The 21,498-nt window shown below is 40.1% G+C and overlaps 1 protein-coding gene across 1 annotated transcript in view; it reads left to right on the plus strand.

The window, feature by feature from the left end:
* The first annotated feature begins 3,041 nt into the window (after positions 1–3,041).
* LOC139218714 (netrin receptor UNC5D-like) overlaps positions 3,042–21,498 on the plus strand; it is a 140,045-nt gene continuing 121,588 nt past the window's right edge. The window contains exon 1 of the mRNA XM_070850381.1: positions 3,042–3,126. Coding sequence (XP_070706482.1) covers positions 3,042–3,126 — 85 coding nt within the window. The remainder of the gene's footprint in view (positions 3,127–21,498) is intronic.

The following is a 21,498-nucleotide window of genomic DNA, read 5'->3' on the forward strand; positions in this document are numbered from 1 at the left end:
GACATTCACTGTTCCTCAGCGGAGGCCCCGCAGAGTTGTGAGAAGACTGTAAATGCTCAGACCGGCATACACACTCTGCAATACGCAGTGAGGAAGTTCCATGCACTCCAATATCTCCAATATACACAAGACAATAAGGTGGGCTGCTTTTGCTTGTCACTCAGTGCTGTTGTAAGCTGATGCCGTTGCAGCTTGGTGGCGATGAGCTATTCACTTTGTTCTTTTAAATGCTTTATGTGGTAAAATGCTTGTTTTGCACATTTCTGTCAGACTCTTCCACTTGCACTCTGGGTGTCCCTTCATCACGTACATAAAGCAAGAAAATCTAGGCAGCAGTAAATACTGGAATGTCATTCACTGCTTATAGAAACACTGTTGGAATCTAACTGCAAGTATACAAGTCTGTGTATTTACATTACTGTGCACTTGCAGGATAGTTCTTTTATTAGAAGGTGAAAACGATGCTCACCTTCCCACTCTTGTCAAGCATGGCCATAAAAGAAAGTTTTCTCAGCACACTCAGAAGCATGTTTTCAGCCACGAATTTAATGTTTTGATCCAATATGAAGAACTGCACAATAGATTTTCATAAGAAGAAAAAAAGTCATTCTTAAGGACAAGACGCTTTTCTGCGACTGAATTAAATAATGATTAGATACCTCAAAGACAACATTTTACAAAAGATTCAAGAAGTCTGGATTTGGAAATAACAAAAACCTACCAAAGAAATGTACAACTGTTTGGCCCTGTCTGCTCTGTACACTGGATGGAGCGAAATAAATCTTTAAAGGCTGTAAACAGGCTTTTATCTTGTCCTCAGTGGACAAGATATGTATTATGTATGTATGTATTTGTTTATTTATTTATTTTGTGATTAGCTTTTATATCCAGTTGGATCGCAGTGACACTTCTGAACTACGCAGGAACTGCCATATTCCATAGCCAAATCTTTTGGTCCCGTGGGTCGATTTGTTACAGTCAAAAGCTGCTGTTTTAGTCGTCCCACTCTCATCCGACCCACAGCGTCCTGTCTCACAGTGGCGCTTGAACACTTGCCGATTCCCATGAGCATTTTAGGGACAATATAGCGCAGTGTTAGACTCTGTGGACCTGCCCAAGGACATGTAGTTACTCTTCTTTCATTGTCAATCAGCAGCCCATGCTTTGCATCACAATCACATATGAAACACAAGTTACAAACGGTCGCAAATCCTGCATCTCCAGGAGTAATCGGTCTGTTCAAGATATGGAAAGGCTATACGGATTGTTTCAAAATAATAAAAAAAGAAGTTCATTCAACAAAGGAAGAGCATTTTCTGTATCTTTTTGCTGTTCACGGTCTGTCAGGTTGCTCAATAGCCTTAAGGCCGTCCCAAATATTTAATGGACAGTTTATTGCTCCCTTTAGAAATATCATCAAGTAGTTAACCTTGCCTGACAGAATGACCCCTGGCAAGTAATCTAGGAAATGAACCACTGAACTGGTCAATAGGGTAATTGTGTAAGAGAAGGTCAAACTGCAGTGATTTACATGACAAAAACCAAGTTAGACGCGTTCTAAGTGGTGTGTCCTAACATATACTTCCAATAAGCAAGTGTGAAAATGATCCTGTGGAGGTGGATACTTTAAGTAACCTAATTAAAAGGCTATATCATCTCATTATACATCAATAGCTGTTAATAACACAGAGACTCATCACTATATTCCTATAGTAAGGAAGAGGACTAGCTCATAGTGGTAGGATTTATTCAAGTCCTGCACTTGAAGGCAAATTTGATGCGCTTTTCAGGAGTATTTACATTTAGTGTTGCTTTACACTTCCCCTCCACTGCATTTCTGATGGAAATATTGTATTTTTATTTCATATTCATCTGGCATCCAGTAGTTAACTTGTTTTAGATTAAAATATTCTTTCAAAACCAGAGATTATTTAATGAATCATGCATTGGTATTGATTAGACTACCTTTCCAGCATACTGGAAAGTAACTAAGTACATATACTGTCACTGCACTTGAGTACCTGAGGTTATTTAAAAAAAATGTATTATAAACAACTCACTGACTGAAGCCAGTTTACCTGCAGAATAGGTACTTTTACTTTTATACTTAAAGTACATTTATATTTTTCATTTTAAAGTACACTTTTGAATCCAGGGCTTGTAATGGAGTATTTACAGAGTAGTATTGTTACAAGGCTGGCTGTGCCTCTGTAATAATCCAAAATGTAATGTATGCAAAAATGTATTCCTTCGGGACACAAATGTGAGGCTGATCCCTGCAATGTAGATGAATGAAATCATTTGGAAAAGGGACAGTTGGAAAGGAGCAGCCCTCATTCAGCTGAGCTACTGTCTGCTTAATTGGCAATTGGATACCAATCAGAGGCCACGCGCTCATAGGCTGAAGACAGACTTTAATTAGGAAAAACCTAATTTTCCACATAATGCCACTGGCAGGAGCTCCGAGGCAATGGTGCCGACTTCAGTGACGACATGGGTGTCCAAAAAACAGGCTGAAAATATCAATATATTCATCTGAAAAAGAAGAGAGGGCTCATTTGGAGACGTTTTCTTTCTTTACATGCGCGCACACGAACACCGGCTCGTGCTCTCACGCACACGCGCACCCTTGTAATTTCTCAACAGGTCCACAGTGGCGTGGACAAGATCACTCTCTCTCTCCTCCTCTCCCTCTGTCACCCTCTTCCTCTCTACATCTTCCTCTCTCTCCCTCAGAAAGCCGACAGCTGTTGGCTCGCTCGCGCGCGCTCTGGCTAATTATTCCACTCTCGCGCAGAAGAAGAAGAAGAAGAGTGCCGACAGCCGAAAGCTCCGCACCACTTCCCACCTCTCCCCTCCGCACTGCGATACCGTGTGCTGACGGCTCTCCCGGCGCACACCGACCGTAACCCCACACCTGGGCAGAGCGTCCGTCGGGGCGCGGAAGCGCGTTGAGAGGTGCCACGAGCCAGACCACAAATGCCGGAGAGCCGCGGCCAGTGCCCCCAGACCCGAGAGGGAGGGACACGAGCAGAGCAGTGATGGGACAGTTTTCGGGAGGATGCTACTTGAGTTTTTGCATCCTCGTGCTCCTCGGCGCGCAAGTCCCGGCCACTGTGGCAAGAGGTAAGCGCAGCACAGGCACTCCTTAACGAGCCGGATGTTTTATTACCCTCACCGGGAGAAGAGGTGTCAGTCCTCGGGGAAAAAAGAAATGTGTGCGCCTCAACATGCAGTGTTTGCAGCTGTGTTTTTAGTTGGCTCGGAAAAGTGGTTTCCCGACCGGTGTGAACAGTTCGGTGTGTGCGTCTAAAACATTTTCCAGTTTGCATCTGAATTATGACAAGTTTTTATTTGTAACGCGCCACGCGCTGCCTGAGCTCTGTGTGAGTTGCAGTTGGGTTTTTTTTTTAACATTATTGGTGTTTTTAGACTGTGTGAAATGTTCTAATTAAATTGATTGAAATTCCAAATCAGTTCAGCTGCTCAAACACTAAACAGCACCTACTATGTGCTCTGTTGCCATTTGCCACGTTGTAACATGGGGGAGCTTTCTATATCTAAACCACCCCTGTCTCTGAAAGTAGTGTTTTATGAATCATTTCACAAGTTTGCTTTGATTTCTTTTACATTTTTTGCTGTAAAAGCCACCACGTTTGGACAAATGCAATAGGAATAGGGTCTCATTAGTCGCATGGACTGGTTCATTGATCTGCTGAGAAGATGTCAGTAAAACGGTGAAGTCGGTTGCCTGCCTGTGTTTCCTATTCGGCTCACTTGTGTAGCCTAAGCTTTTGTTTCTCATAATATACAGTGTGCTGTACATTGTTGGTTAAATGGAGATGATTGCATGAGGGTTGTGCTCACTTCTGCATCGACTAATTGATTTTGGTTGCTTTTTGTCTAAATTGTTCTGGCATGTGCAGAAATGCTAGTTGATGCAATGAGTGTATATGCTGTGTTGACTGATGGAAGATACCCAACCACCAGTTTTATCAGCAGTTTAAAAAAAAAAAGAAGCACAGAGTCCTTTTTAGTGGTGATGCACACATTTGTGATTCCTTTATCTGACACTAGTAGCCTATGTGATCTTATGCACAGTCTAAAACTGCTTCAATTTGGTCGGTGAGTGGATCATAATAAAATGGTTTCCTTTTCCTCTGTCCTGACCTATTGACATCCATTTAGCTCACAGTGTAACAGATGCATTTGCAAGTCAATTAGTTAAGTAGCCCCAAGGTTTTCATTTTTGCATCCCAAGTTTTGAAATTAGCTTTAACTTGGAAAATTTGCATTGCATAAATATTAGATTAAGCATATATCTTCAGGGCAACTGTAGGGATCAGGGATGTGTTTGTCATTCTTTTAAAGTTAGCTTGAATGGCGTTGAATTTAACCTTGCAGAACTGGCTGCACATTGTTTACATGACCAGCCTTTCCACAGTGGTTACATTTCCATGTAATGTACGTTGCGTGGTATTTGAAAGGAATGACCTATGCTTGGCAGAAAAAACAATAATGTTGTGAGCGCATGAAAGTAAAATGTGCCTGTGTGTGCAAAATGTAGGTTTCAGAGGCTGCATAGGTATAAGATGTTATACAGCAGTCAGGTTTCAAAGTGGGGCCTGCGTTTGCAATGGCTCTGTGCCAGGGTATGAAATAAATATTTATGTTGTGCAATAATATGGATGTCAACAGTCAAATACTTTATGCAGAAATGAAATGAGATGAAATGGAAAAGGCAGATTGCACAAAAACCTGACTGAATAATGTAAAACATGCAGGAAAGGTGTAAATATGGAGCATGGTTGAAGTAAAAATTCAGTTCTGTAGCCCCACACATGTATAGACTCCCCTACAGTTGGTAATTCAATTCTCAATTAGAAACTGCGTTATATTGTGATTCAGTAATCCAAATGTATTGATCGTGTCTTGTAAGGATGGGACCCTCTCACTCACCTGAAAGCACATTTAATTTAAATCTTAGCCCACTGAGAGAACACAAAGTTCCGATTACAAACTTACCCCAAAGGAAAAACATCTAGAATCAGTGCCTACAGGTGGATCCAGGGAGGAGATGGGGCTGATGAAATGTTGAGCAGCAGCAATCAACATAACGGAGGTGCTTGCAGTGTGATCAGTGGAGCAGAAGTGTTGGCAGAGTGAGAGTGAGCAAGTGCACCACAGCCTTGATATGTTTATATGTAAGGAGAATGAGTCACATGTGAGCGTGGCTGCACAACTTGAGTGTGACGAACTTTGGCTTCGTAGGCTTTTCTCCACTAATTCCTCAGAGCAGCAAAGCCTGATGAAATTTACGTTTTTACTCAGAATGGATAGTTCTAACAGCCTGTCACACAGCAGGATTAAAGCCACAACAGCCTGTAGTCCGTAGTTTTTGGATTGCATGTCAAAGTACACGCTCATTTCCCACCACAAAGTGTTGTTTGAGCTTCTGGTGAGGAAAATGTGAAGATGTGAAAGTGTCTGTCCTCAGGAAATGAGGAAAAAAACCAAGGTTCACTCAAGCAACAGTGAAAGTAAACTTGTGGTATCCTCCAAAGTAACAAAAATGGTAAAATGACCCAGTTTATATGGAAGTGGTTTGGATTTTTCAAAAGCAACGAAGAGCAGAGGACAGTCTGCAAAATCTTCCACTGGATGGAGCCGACCAGGTCTCATCCCATCGACCACACAGAGAGCATGACGATGCCGGCCCACGGTGGTGCACCCACAAGTTTTCTCTTTAAGTCCTAGTGGTTCTTCTGTACCGAAACAACAGTCAATCATGTTGTCTTTTGTGCCATTTACATTATTTTTACTGTCCCTGTGCACTCCCCGCAGCCTTGGGCAGAGCCATTACATTTTCAGGTTGTCCGTCGGTCTCATTTCTGTGAATGCGATATTTCAAGAATGCCTCTAGGGAATTCCTTCAAATTTGTCATAGACGTCCACTTGGACTCAAGGATGAACTGATGTGATTTTGCTGGTCAGGGATCAGGGTCACTGTGACCTCACAAAGCAAGTTTTTGGTCAACGACTCAAGAATTCAAATGCCAATTATGACAAAATGTCCTGCAGATAACTAACATTTTAAAATGTTATATCCGAAAGGTTAAAGGTCAACTTCACTTTGACTATATAATGCTCTGCAAAAAGCACTTTTCTGGCCATTATTTCTGGTATAAGATGTGTGTGAGATCCACGTTGTAGAATTTGTAGCGTTTTTGCAGCAACATCCATACTTGAAACAGTGTTTAATTTGATAAGAAAAACAAAGGTTGACAAAGTGAAGCCTAATGAGTTGACTTGAATGAGGAACAGTTCCTTCGACGTCTTCACTACATTATGACATTATTGACATTATTATTCACATTATGAGTCTGGACAAACATGAATGCAAACTGCAGCTTGACTGATTGCCGGAGGCACACAACTGTGAGGCAGCAATTAGTTTTTCTGGACAGTATTTAAAGTTACAAGGCAAACCAAATTATATTGATTTGTTAAGGTAGATAAAGACTGTTTGCAAAGATGTTTTGTTGTTCAGTAAATTCTTAAAACAAAATATATTCTAAACCAATTTTGCAATTAAAATTTTTACATTATCCTATTTCTTTTGTTAATAAACTGTAATCTAACTAAGTTTAAACTTTAAAGTTTAACTTGTGAACACAACATTATCAGATTATATACCGTGATAAATATTGATGATCGTGATCATATTCTTTGCCATATTGCCCAGCCCTAATGTAATTAGTTTCTATGCAGATCAGTCATGCTGCAAAAAAGAGCGATTCATGGTTTCAGAAAATGCTCAATTGTCCCATTATTTGAACTGTAGGCGACCCCAGAACAATGTGATATTTTATATGGCAATTTTAGTTCAAAGGAAAAGTAAAGAGCTTGCATTAAATCTAAATGCATCAAATGTAAATATATTCAGTGAACACAAAACTAATAAGCCAAGCATTAAATCCTCACAATTAAGAAGCTGGAAAAAAGGAATGTTTGTTACTTTTTTTCCCAAAACAAAAAACCAAGACTACTGATTAATGGATTATCAAAATGATAATGCTTGACAGGGTAGTAAAGTCTGAAAGCACGGATAGGTGGACATGCTTTAATGCCGTAAACTAATCGGATAGACGGCTTGATTTCAAACATAGGTTATGTCCTAATGGGCTAAATAAAGTTAGCGGGATGAAATCAATACATTATACCCCCCTGTGTGGTGACACTGACATGACAACACTGTCAAACCATGTAACTGGTCAGCCTGGAGCAAGCCACCACTCTGTCCACACGCAGTGAGGGGAAATGACACGAGATCATCCTGCAGGAGGTTGGGTAGCAAAACTGTCACTCTAACCTTCCTGCGCCCAGAATGTCATGCAAGGAAAGCACGGTGGTCTCAACAACACTGCAGCACTGTAAGATGCTAGCACAACGCCATATTTTAATTCAAGAACATAGATTCACTTCCAGTGTAATCAAATCTGACAAGCCCTCAGTGACCGAGGCTTGGAGATGCAGCTCATGTAGACTTTGTACCTCCCGCTGCTAAAAACATATCCTGGCTCGAGCGTGGTGTAAGTGAAAGAACTCAAGACAGAAACAGAGAAAAAGAGTGAGGAAGAGGAATAAAGGGCAGTGGAGTCATCTCTGCCATGTTTTATTTATCCCAAAAATGACTGCCAGACTCTTTCTCAAGCTCCAGCTTTGATTTAACTGACATTTCACATGAGATGAATTCATGAGCACAGTTAGGCTAGAATCCACAGCTGTTTCTATTCTATAGGAGATTGCGTGGTGGTCATATTGCCCAGTTTCACTGTTGCATTATTCAAAGGGAACCCATTTCTCTATCCAACTCTCCAACCCCCCCCCGCCATCAGTTCTTCTCTGCATTCAGAGCTCACCAGTAGCCAAAGGGTAGCAAATGTTGTCTACATAGCAGAAAGCTACAAAGTCAACTACAGGGAAATGACTGGGAATGTTATTTTACTTAGAGGTAAACACACACACACACTCATTACACTGATAAAGCATGATGAAATCTGGGTTGGAGAGAGATACAGTAGTAATCAAATAGCTATTGTTTTTTGTCTATGGGATATTGAGACTTTGGAATCTGGTCAATAGATAAGCTTTTGTACATGATAATCCCAGGAGAGGTAGAATTGATTGGAACAGAATCCTTTTGTCCGCAATAGAAAACAATGCATTCATTATGAGTCTGTTGATGTAGCTTCGTATTTTTGCTGAATCCCACAGTGGTGAAGTATAGATTAATGGGAGTCCATTCTCCACTTTGCAATCAAGTTCTGTCTTTGCTATACTGTAGAATTCTTTATGTAATAACATGTAGTTATTTCTGGCATTATATTGTTTAGAGTCAACTTTTATTAGCTATGTCCCGATCAAGTATTTTTGCCTCCAGTCCTGATCTAAATCCTTTAATATTAGATATCTGAGTCCCACCTGATAGTGATGCTCACCTATAAGACACAGCTGCTCTGTACGCTCATAAGCTACGACCTGAAAGCGAGATAAGATGCTGTAGGTCCTCCTTCATCCCAAAATACATTTTTGTGCCAAAGATCCTTAGGATACATGATAAAAATAACAACACACATAACAGCAACGTATATACAATATTGATTAAATGTCTATCAGGCACATTAAAGTAACAGCTGTAACCTACTAAATTATGCACACCATATTTTTAACACGCTACAGCTAATGAAGGTGAAAATGTGACTCATGAAACTGACTTGATGTGATTATATGGATTGTTTTCGTAGAGAAGATGTATCACTATCACTACACTTGCAATTGTACAGTTGTGTGATAGAGTGGAGGTTTTCCTTGGCATATGCAGTGAAATGCTTAAAATCTAGAGCGCGACTTCATTAAATTGAGCAGCTTTGCAACACTAGCAGGCTGTGGTGGAAAACAGAGTAGAGCAATGAAAGAACTGGCACTGATTGGGTTCATTTAAGCCAATACAACTAAATCATCCCCGGATCAGACTTGGTACCACTCCTTAGGATCAGCTCAGGACACGGTCCATCACATACTGTAGTGATGCGATGATTATACTTTCATAATTCAACATTATTCATACATGTTGCACGCATTTCATTTTGCATGTTGCGTACTGAATGTTTGCATGCATGCCCTGTGATGTCGTGCTATAGTCTCTGCCCAGAGACGGAAAGAGAATGACGGGCTGTCAAATACTGCCATTTTAGTTGCCTTCTGCAGATTTGCCTCTCAGCCTTGAAGCTTTCTGTTCGATAAGAGCTAGCATTGCTGTCATGTGTTTTCTAATAACACTGAAAGGGAAGCCTTGGAGATAACTGCCCATCCACAATGCACCATTCAATGCCTCACTGGCTAACTCAAGGGCATTGCCACAAAGGCAAGATTCACACCATATACCATTCACCTCAATGCCAAACACTTTCCTCCCACCTTTTCCCTCCCAGTTTGTACCTATTTGTAGCACTTTTGTTTCCTCTCAAGAGCTTTTATTTCATAAATACTCTGTCCCTTCATCCTTTCTTGTTGTCCACTCCTCCCATGCAATTCCTTTCGATGTAATTTAGCTTCAGTGGATTGTTGCTGTGACAAATGTTTTGGGTTTGGTATCATTTCTCAACTCACCTGACTGAAGGAGAAAGCAGAGCTGAGCTTGGAGAAGCAAAGCGAGGGAGCGGGGGAACGTTAGAAGGAAAAAGCAGAGAGAGAGAGCGAGAGAAAGACAGATAGGAGGGTTACAGTGCAGAATACTTAAGTATCTCATGTTATCAGTAACTGCCCCAGCAGTTTGTCAGTAACAGCGAGCACCTGTCACTTCTCTCCCTGATGAATTCATTTCAAGAGTAATCAAAAGCAAATACATATTTAATGCCTTTTGGATTAGAGGTTCAGTGTTTTGTGTTTGGTGTGTGTGTGCTACAGTGTTTTGACATGCAGAAGAAAACGTGTTTGCGCACCAGTCTTGGTGTTGAGTGAGAAAATATGATGGAAGTAAATAAAAAAAAAAGAAAAAACACATTAAGCCATCAGCATTAATGATGTTGTTTTGTCAGGTAGTCTTCAAAATGGACCATAAATGACAGTACTGATGTGAAACTTATTGGAAACACATAAAAAATGACAAATGTAAGAAATCCATAGAGGTCAGCATGTGATTCATTTCCTTGTTAGTGTGCCTCAGAACTAATACAGCACATACGTCAGGAAATATATGCTGTCATGGCTGTATATACATTAGTCATTAACCATTTTAGCGTCGACACCGGCCGTCTCTAATGGTATGAAAATGATGTATACTGCAATCCTATTTAGTGTTCTGGCTCGAGTTTTTGTTTTGTCTTTGTCCTGTTTCTGTCTCAGGACTGTTGAAATGTTGGTTAATGGTTGGGAAGCTTTTTGGGTGGTTTGTCCACATTCCTTATATCTAGACATCATTTTGTGAATTCAAGTGAGGTTTGCTCTCCTTCTTCCATTTGCAAAACAAATTCAGATGACACCCCAAGCTACAGAACAGCACTATGCCTGGCTGTATTTCATGCAGCCCCGTCTGTTCTCAATGGCCATTTGGTGCTTTTGTGCCAGAGATGGAGGATGGGGTTTAAGAGTCCCTCTTGGCTTATGAAGTCTACATGATAACTCTCTGTAGTCATGTGTGACTGTATGTTGTAAAACCAACAAAGATCTGTCATTCATAGCATAAAACAGAAACTTTGGTCTTTGAAGATGCTTTCTGTGCTCCTCAGAGGAAACGCTCAGTCCTGCAGACAAAGGGGGAAGATACAGAGGCACTATCTCTGAGAAGTGCTAAGCTAGACTATATTAAAGACGGATCATTTTCTTGAATCCAGAATTAATGAGTCTATAAAAAAAACAAACATTCAAGTTCAAAAAGAACTGCAAATAAATTTGCCTTGCTTCCAAAATGGCCAGTCAAAGTCCTCCCTTGAGAAGTCAGATCTTTTATTAAAACCACTACGTGTAAGATTCACAAATGTCTGACCTCAGTTCCCCCAAGTGGTATTATCAAAAAGAGGCATTGTGGCAAACAGCACGTGTGATTTGAAAGAGACTATAATTAGATTAAAAAGAAAAACAGTGGAATAATAATTGAGCTAATTCTTACAGTCAGTATGGTTTTCAGTATGGACATCGGTTTTTGTGTCACGCTTCAGTACTTTTCCAGTATTGTAGGGAAAACAAAAAAAAAAAGAAAACATTTAACAATGTCTCCTGGGCCGCAATTCTGACCGTAACAGTTAACCCTTTAACCTTCTGCTCAACCATATGGTAGAGCACATTTTGACTCACTATATCTTATTGAAAACATGTTTTACTTACGACATCTCAACTGTTTGGTAGAGGCCAATATTTCAAAAAATGTGGGGTCTGTTCATAAAAAAAACATAGATTTTTGTAATTAGTGCCCCAAGGAAATAAAATATATAAAGAATAAATGTTTTCATTGCTTTTTTATCTTGGTGAGGACGTTTTGAGAGGAATTGTTTGGGTCACAGCATAACAAAACCAACGTCTTGTACCTGATGATTTGGGACGAATACGTGTGCTGTTACACCCCTACTCTCTAAGGCATTACATTACAGCACACCATTTTTGGATGGGAAGCAGGAGAAAAATGTTTGCAAGTCAGCAACACTTTCAGTGCTGTATGTCATCAGGATGTCAGTTTGTCATCGTGTTTCTCTAAAAATAAAATCAGAACATTCAACAATGCTGACGTAAATGAAGCTGAAATCAGCTTTAAAGTGAACCTGAATGTATGCTAATTATTCACCTGATAATTAAATAACACTTCAATTTGATGTGTCAGAACATATTTCTAGTCATTTTGTCTGCTCAACATGTACTTCACTGCCACCATCGTGTCTAGAATAGTTGATTTCACCATGCAGTTGGCATTGAATCTACAGCTTTTGGTCAGAGACACCTTTCGTAGGAACATTCTTGTGGTTCAGAGTAGAACAACATGCTTGTTCCTAAGCACAAAGAATAAACTCCATGGGACAAGAGACACATCTGTTTGGAGAAGTTGTTTAAACCCACACTGTGATTCACTGCACCTATTTACCTCTGCTGTCTCCTTCTTTTTGTTTTTATGTGGCTGTGAAAAGCAGGAGTTTTTTTGTTTTCTTTTAAAGGGCAGTGTCTTCAATAATCACAAGTTCACTAAACCGTCTGTGCAGCTCATCTCACAGCTTGACTGCTGCATTGTCCCCTCGGCAGGCCACCCTCCATTACCTGTTAGTTAGATCCTTACCGCTGTCATTAGCCAACACAGGCCGCCTGTCCTTCCCGCCTTTGGCTGTTTCTCCTCTCTTTCTAATGCTCCAGGACCTCCTTCGTCCCTCGACCCTCAGCACTTGCAGGGTTTACAACAGTAGCGTTTTTGTTGTTCTTTTGAGCCTCCCATCTGCGAAGTAGAGTCACACTCGTACTTCTTGAAGTATGCTTTTATTGTTTTCATAGCAGGCAATTTGGCTGTTTGCATTGGTGATTTTTCAAGTATCACATTTTTTTTCCATTTACACCTCTTCTAAATGACTCAAAGTCTTGTCTGAGTCACTACATATTGCTTTTGTCCACATTTTTCTTGGCATATTTGTAGCTGCATAACCTCATGCTGGTTCTGCTGCTGGTTGGTCGCATTTGTTTGCTATTAGTTTGAATGAGAAACTCTGCAGATTTACATTTAGATAAGAATGAATTAAGCATTTTAAAGCAAAATATGTTCAATAAATATCCCATTTAATTTACATTCTTCCTGAGCAGCGTTGAAGTCCTCCCTTCTTGCATATTGACACTGGTTAATGGCTTGAGCAATTGAATTTAAATGTTTATCCCTACGTAAGGTTGTGTGTTTTCTTCAGCATGCCGAACACCTTTGCAAGGTTATGCATGTGTAACTTTGATGAGGTTCCCCTTCAACCAAGGACTCCCCTTTGTCATCAAGATAGATAAGATCTATTCCATGCATCGATGTGGATACATTCATTTAAAGACGACTTTTGTTTCAGCTCACAGACAGCAGAATCAATACATAGCTTTGCCTATTTCTGCTTCATTTCATCTTAGCTGGTTTAGACCAACTCAACTCCAGAGCTGAAGACCATACAGCATTTTTAAAGTCACGGCTCCTATATACACACATCAATAGTGTTGTTAAAGAATTGATGCTAGTGTATTTCTATCTTTTTATTATTAACAGCTTCTCTGAAGACACTATAACCTACAATTAATTCATCCTAACAAGTATTTCCATGTAGCCACAGTCTGAGTAGCTTACTGTATGCCTCCCAGCTACAGAGCTCCACTGTCATACAAAACTATTAAAAACACATTAAACTGCCATACTGTCACACCGGGTGACATGCTCCTTCATTGCAGTCAACTCAGGGAGTGTAGTTATATTCTGAAACAATTCAACAACATAGCTTGGTGCAGGGCGGAAGTCATGCTGGTGAACCCAGTACTGTATTTAAACTGCATTGCTTATTTGACAAAGTGATTGGAATAAACACATTTCCCGTACCAAATGGTCTTCCACATCAAGAAACTCGAGCAATCTACAATGATCTGATGTGACTGACATAAGAAGGGTCCATCTTCATGAGTTTGATTCAGGGTACGTTTTGATCAGGTTAGTGGAAAAAGTCTTAAAGTGTAGGGTAAACATGTTTCACATGTCATATCCACATGATCTAGCAGAATAAAATGCATGTATACTCAGTAAACCTTTATGCCGAGTGATGTAGTTTGCCATCAGTTGCTTTTGTAACAACAACAGAGGCTGAGATATCTACAGGATTTCTGCTGGATGATTCTTGCAATTGTCAGCCTGTCGTGGTCTCCAACCAGAGCATACACATGTACTGACAAGATCCATATTCAAAGCACTGAATTGTAGAAGCATCTGAAATTGAAATGTCAGGTTGAAATGAACATGCCTTGAATTAGAATGTGGAAATAGAAAAGACAAGCTATTGTGCAGCAGCACCTCGTGTTGACATTTTTGTGCGCATTGTGTTTACTGACTGTGTCCAATACCTTGATACTAGATTGGTTAGAGTGAAGAGCCCTGCGTTTTCCACAAGAAATAGACAAGCTTTTCGTCTGTGGAGTATCATAATGAGACTGCAGCAACTGTCCCATTTTCACACTTCTAATCAGTTATCTTGAGATCTGCTAATGTGTAGGTATCCTTCTTCTTTTCCTGTATATGTGTGTGTTGTATAGCTGTAATCCAAAACAAGGCCTGATAAAATGAGAGGATAAAACCCAATTACCCAGTAGGCAGTCCTGAGTCATCTCCCATTTGTTCCAGCCATTTTCTCCTCTGTCTTCTCCTCTTTATCTAGACTTGTATGGTTTACTCAAAGACCACCCCAGCTGATTGTAATCTGTAGGTGAAAAGAAATGAGATAAAAAAAAAAACGTAAAGAAGAAACTGAAGTGATAGAGTGAGCTAATCGATGGCAAGCGGCTTGCACAGAGGGATTCTCTTTTCTTTTCACTATAATCTTCCAATGTGACTGTGAAGTTTGTGTGCGCCGCGCTTCTGAGGGGACCAATTAAGGAACGGCAGGGCAGGAGCCTGAACTGCTGGCTCTCCTAATAGCCTACAGGCTGGAGTTGTCCTGATCCATAGTCAGTCGATAACACAGGCCTCCCGAGTCTCAGCCCATGAATGCCAACAATCAAACTCAACATGGCAAAAGAAAAATAAAAGTCATGATGGAAAAAACACTCTTGCCCGTTCAGAACTTTTTTTTGTTTTTTACCGTCACATTACATTAAAATGTTGGACTGTAGACCGTTGTCATGATTTGTATTCCAAGTGTACGACGGACCACGCAGAGCTTTTCATAAGTGCCAGCGGGCGCCCAAAGAGTCCAGCTGGCTACTTTAGTTATGTAGTTTTAATTCTAATGGAATAGTTTTGATGAGCAAGGTGCAACTCACTATGCATGTACATTTTACCTTCGCTAGCCGCAAAGCATGCCTGCATGTATCAGTCCTGCTCCCACACGCTCTTTTTGAGTGGGGGGGGGGGCATGCTCAAGTTAGAAATTGTGTCCTTCTGAGTAGAGCAGAGTTGTCTTCAGTGTTTGACAAATATTAGCAAAATAATTGATGACAAAACACATTAAGAATTGCATTGGCAGACAGGCACAAGGTTATTCCTCTGCTACACTAATTCATCCACTGTGCGTTAACACGCACGAGAACTGCTCTCTTCAGTGAATGAGTAATCATCCATTCGTCTGTCCATCCCCCAGAAGAACAACACAAAGACCAAGAAAAGGAGCATAGAGGTACTGTATTAACAGAACAAACAAAACGCTTTGTCAGAGGCATATTTACTGCTGGGGACGGAGACATGATCACTCCAGCGCTACGCTGAGAAGAAAACGTATGTTGACTGTGTCAACACACACATGATGTCTTCTTCCGCTGTGTTCCTCTTTGTGCGCTTTGTCATATCAATCACTCCCTTCAATCCAGTGCCAGTACTCTACTACAAGGAGTTACAGTATCGCAGCATAATGGATGCACAAAACACATCACAAATACACAGCAGGCTCTTGACCTTTGCAAAAGATTAGAGAATTTGCCGTCTTTTTGAGCTTTAAGGGCACTGTCTATGAGTGCATGTGTACGGGGATGTGTGTTCATTTTTCTTTGTTGGATTTGGTCTGTTTTATGTCCTCGCCGTCTGTTGGATACAGTGTTTATTGTAGCCCTCACACACTGAGGGTGTATACTGCTGACACTCAGCTCCCTCTATTCTGACCTACAAGGTGTATGATAACCTAAAGGAAAAGCAGGTTTGTTTTTCAGGGCTAATGGAGAACACTCCCAGGACCGAACAAAAGCTGATGATGTCAAGACCCATCTCAAAGGGATTCTGTTCACTCTTAGCATTCAGATGGAGTGGAGTCCATAACGTAATGTGACTGCTTAAATTCAATCAATAGCCATAGATATCATTTACCAAGTTCTTCAGACGCACAGTACTTATACTGTTCTACATTAAATGTGCAGACTTACTCTACTGCATTACATTCGGTCAGTTGACTGCTGAAGAATAATTGCTGTTGTTCCTTTTTTTTTATTCATAGCCTAAAGCTTATCATTGTCAAATTAATAATAATATAATAATTCCCACATTGTCATTTGCTGCATGTACTTATGATTTAACATGATAAACATCCGTAAGCTGGTGAGAAGCACTGCTTTGACATCTATGCCTGGTTTCATATTATTTCCACCTGTCTCTTCTCACCGTGACGGATATGGGCACATTTTTGCATGTCTATTGTTCTGTCTACTGTGTCATTTCTTTACAGCAGCCCATTAGCTCCTTCTGGGAAATACTGACTAAATTACTATGCTATTTTGCTAACTGGCAGGAGAAGCTGTCTATGTTACTATTACCTACTGAGACCATGACAACCAGCTCCTTTTGTGAGGTCCTGCACAAATGTGAAAGTAGGGAGAGACAGATGTGCACACGGCCTTGCTGTTTGTGTTAAGCAGAGCAGAATAGAAATGTAGAGTATTGCATTATGCAGTATGGCTTTCTTTTATTTATTAAATAGTATATATTAAACAGAAGGCTTTATTGAGGCAAGGTAACTGATATGCTAAATAGTGTGGATCCTAGTTGTGTGTCTGCACCTGCAACAAACCCAATGTTACATGTTATTGCCACGATTCTCTCTCTCTCTCTCTCTCTCTCTCGTGCACTCTATGGAGTAGATTACACCACCATCTCATGTGGTGTAGTTGTGATTATAGGTGCTATTAACTTGTCTGCATCTCTGCTTTATTGTCTTTACATTCCATATCATCACTATTTCATCTCAATATATGTCCCTTCATCCATCTCTCCAATGTAAAAATAGCTCCATGATCCTTGCTGACCGAATGCTTTGTATCTGCAACAGAATGAACAAAGCAAACGTATAATGCCTCAAATGTTAGTGTTTATCAGGCACGTGTGCACCTGTGCAGTGTTCGTTTTCTGAGTCTGCAAGTTTTTGAGTATATATACAGTACAAAGGGAGATCATGCAATTGTCCAGTGAACACCATCTGTTTGCCAGAGCTCTGTCTTTTTAACTTTCAATCCACCAGTTCTGTTTCTGTCTGTCATTCCTACATGTACTTGTGACATAATAATGCTTTCCTACTTTGCAATGATGTATAGGGCAGCATTTTATTATGTACTTTTTATTATGTTTTCCACGTGATTAATGTGGTAATGGTGTGAGACGGGTATCTTGTTGTAGCAGGAGGCCTGATGTTTTGGTGCCCTGTGGCTCACTGCTTTATCTGTACCTCCTATTTTTTTTTTTACAGAATGTGAAACCATTGCTTTCGGGAGAGTTGAAGACATACTACTCAGCATTGAAAGACTGTCATTCAGAAATGCCTATAGAGATAGTGTGGAATCCACAACTCCTCATAGTTCAACCACAAAATAGGATGTGCCTTCCAAAACAACCTGTAGGCTGATGGCTGTTTCACAAAGGATCAGCATTTCCTGATCTACCGCTCCTATCATAAGACTATGGCTTAGTTAAGGCAAGAAAGTACAAATACTTATGTTGTTGCTACATGATTTAGTCACTAGTCAGGTAGACAAAAACAATTTGCACAATTAACCAATGCTGTTATTGTTATTGTAATGAGGTCAGTATCCATAGAATAGTTCTCATATTACAGTTATTCTAAGACACAACAAGGTCACCACCAAAGACTTGGTTTGACCGACACTGTGTCCTTCAGTTTGGGAGCGATTAGAGCACCATGGTATCGTAGAATATTTGGATATGCTGATATTTGTACAAACATGTTTATTGGTGTATAAAGGTCTACTGCATGGCCATTTGTCTACATAACCATAAGCCCAAACCCATGACAACAGGCTGTATTTATGTAAGGGCAGCAGTAATAACCTGCACAACTACTGTAAGATGTCTATCTGCAGAGCACTCTGTATGAGCCTGTTAAATAAATTTGTGCATATATATATATATATATATATATATATAACATGAACAAAATGAGATTAGTTTAGTTGAGGTGATAGGCGCCTAACTATAGCCACAGTAAAGCAGCTTAGCCAATCAACAAGTAAAGGATGGCTGCCTTTCACAGAACACAAACTAACAAAGAGAGTGAGAGATCACCATGTCACCACCAGGGCTCATATATTGTGCATTCTGGCTTAGTTCCATGGTTTATTGGCACAATTAAATGGAACAGAGCCATCATTAATGCTATCAGTTACACCTCTTCCTTGTTCCTGCATGCCAGGACAAATGTTGTAAGAAATGTTTATGTCAAAAGCCACATTTTCAGAGATCGAACTGTTGCGAACAGACAGGGTTGAAGTTGGTCTCAAACCACATCGCCTATCGTGATTTAGCCTGTGAAGGCAGGAGCCGATGTTTCAGGGCTTCTGGTGTAGCCTGTGGATAACGGATAATGGATATCCAGGTGAAGACTTCCTCTTTCCTGTCTTCGACATTTTGGCTCATCTCTAAAAACAGATTTCTGCATATGAAAGGAGGATTAAAAAACAACAACAACCCACAAATAGTCTGACAATAGCTGATGGGTTTTGAAAATGCATTTTGGCCAATGTGTTGCACTCTTGCTCTCCTCGTGGAGTGTCTGCTCAAACTTGATTGGTCATCTGTGTTACTCTGACTTCAAACAGACTATAAATGAAAAGCAGAATGCTCTAATACCAACATTTTGTATTAGAATTTTGTATTTGCATTTATCCAGATGTCTGTTAATAGAGATTATGGTTAAAGTTAACTTAAATAGAATTGTCTTATTTAGTCTCGTGTGTGTGTGTGTGTGTGTGTGTATATATGTGTGTGTGTATATATATACACTACTCACAAAAAGTTAGGGATATTCGACTTTCAGGTGAAATTTATGGAAAATGTAAAAAGTGAATGCTACAGTGATATTATATCATGAAAGTAGGGCATTTAAGTAGAAGCATGCAATGGTGATTTTATTCATCTTAAACAATTTATTGAAAGAAAATCTACCAACAGTGGTAGGTATACCACAACAAAAAATTTTCGGTGTCTCAATAAATTGGGATGTGGCCAAAGGACGTCCACTCCTCTCCTTTCTGTGACTCTTCCAGTCTCTGTATCACTGTTACAACCTCCTGATGACACTCTGTGACCCTCTAAGCTCAGTGAACACCTCCGTCTGAGGACTTCCTGTTTGAAGCCTCCAGTGTTGAGGTGCTGCTGATCAACTGTTAGGTGTCGTCTTGGTCTCGTGATGTCAGAATGTGAACAGCAGGATGAGGAGGACTGTTTAAATACCAATTCTAACTGAAGCAGGAAATGTATTGGTGGATTCATGGATCAAACCTGTTGTGAATTTTGCTGTTAAGCTTCTTGTTAGAGCAAACGTTAAGATGCACTTAGGAAAGACATTGATATTCCTTTCAGGCAGAATTTGTACGAGATGCGCATTATAGACTGTGTTTGGCTGCAACAAACTGTGAATCCTCTGTTTGAAGACAGTTGTGTAGTAATAGGTCTGACAGTGTGTTTTATCGCTTGCTCCTTTTTACTCCTTGTGCCATTTATCCTTGAAGGCTTGTAAAGAACCACCAATGATTACATAATACAGAACATGCACAGTAGTTACTCATGTGCCTTGTTGTTACAATACAGAGATGAGCTGTGGAACTAATCACTGTGCAGAATGAAATATGTGCAGAGTTTGCAAATATTAGGCTGTTCTCACATTCATCTGCTGAAGGGGGAAATTAAAATGTAATCAACGTTTAAGGTGTCCACATACAAGCACGATTTTGTGACATAGCAGTTAGTTTGGAAGTCAAAAATGTGATATGGAAACCTGAAGCCTACACTGAGAAAGGACGTTTCAGAGAAGTTGGAGACATCTTGTTCAATATTTGCATATTCTTAAGGTCTAGATTTTTCAGTATTTTTTTTTTTAAGAATTGAACAATTTTGTGGAAAGAAGTTTTTTCAGAACAGAAATCTGTTGCCTTTACTTCAAAGGTGGTTATGTAGTGTGTTCACTTGAGAAGAGGTGCTGTAAGTTTTCTACAATACAGCAGAATTAACAAGTGCATCATAAAGATGGAAACGGACTGTACAAGGACAGAACATATCGTGAATATAACTAAGTTTTGATAAAATATTTATTGTCTTTCGCAGAAACAATTGCCAAAACCTTTATTACGTCATCAAATTATGCCAGGACAATAAAATGGTAAATAACACTGATATTTTATTTAGCATAGACAAAATTATGTATCACCTCATAAATTAGAGACAGCTTGCCTGAAGCATCTTCGTTCTCTCTGCATCTGCCTTGTTCTCTCTGCAGCTTTTGCAGATCTTGTTAAGGTCAGGTGGCAATAGCGGATGTGAAACTGCAAACCTGTTGTCATCCTTCAGACCTGGCCGAGGGAGAGAGCTGCTGGCAAGTCGAGTCAAACAGCAAAGCTCATTTCTCAGTCATCCTCTCCATCTTTGAACTACAGCTGGTGAGAGAACATGGTGGATCAATCTGTTTGTGCACCAGCTGGATCTTTCCTCATTTCACCTCCTCAATTGAGGACAGAGCTTTGCTTATGCATTATGAGGATAGCAGTTATTACAAGCGGAGAGCGGAGGCAAGGCAGTCATTAGGCATTCTTTTTCATCACTGGCCACACCTCTTTTGGCTTAGTTTGTACTTGGATAGTTTTCAGGAATGACAGAGGTACTGTATTAACAGAACAAACAAAACGCTTTGTCAGACTCTTCTATTGTAGTTTCTTGTTTCTTTGTGGACTGAGAGCAGGCCATCAATTAACTCCAATTCACAGTGTCTGCTCCACAATGCTGTTTCACTCTTACGGTAATGTCTCTGTGATACCTGAGCACTACACATCACCTTCAAAGAGAGTTTCTGAGCTGCCACACCCAAGTGAGGGTTCTAGGTTTTCTTTTATTTAGGCTGTTCTCATGACTGGGTCGTTATAAACATGTTTTCCAGTCTGACTAATTGTAGCATTAGTTTACAAAGTGTAGGAGTCAAGTTATCCATGCTTTGTGACTGACAAGTATTGTGGAATCAGCTATGTAGATGTTTTAGCTACAACTAAACCTGCTATTTGGCGGTGAATGGTAAATAATATTGGCATAAGATGATACATAGACTGTCTAGTTAACTCCCCTGGATTATTCTCCCTTGTGGGTTGATACACTCATCCATACACAATGGTCAACGATAACGATATACACTCCCCTTAGTCGACCTCCAAGTTTCAGTTGGGTTTTATTAGCACATTCTTGCAAGCAGAAATCTTGATGGAGTGATATCCTCTTCGGGGCAATATTGTGTCACAATTCACAAGTAGCAAACAGGATTC

The sequence above is a fragment of the Pempheris klunzingeri genome, chromosome 19 (genome assembly GCF_042242105.1).
Source record: "Pempheris klunzingeri isolate RE-2024b chromosome 19, fPemKlu1.hap1, whole genome shotgun sequence".
NCBI lineage: Eukaryota > Metazoa > Chordata > Actinopteri > Acropomatiformes > Pempheridae > Pempheris > Pempheris klunzingeri.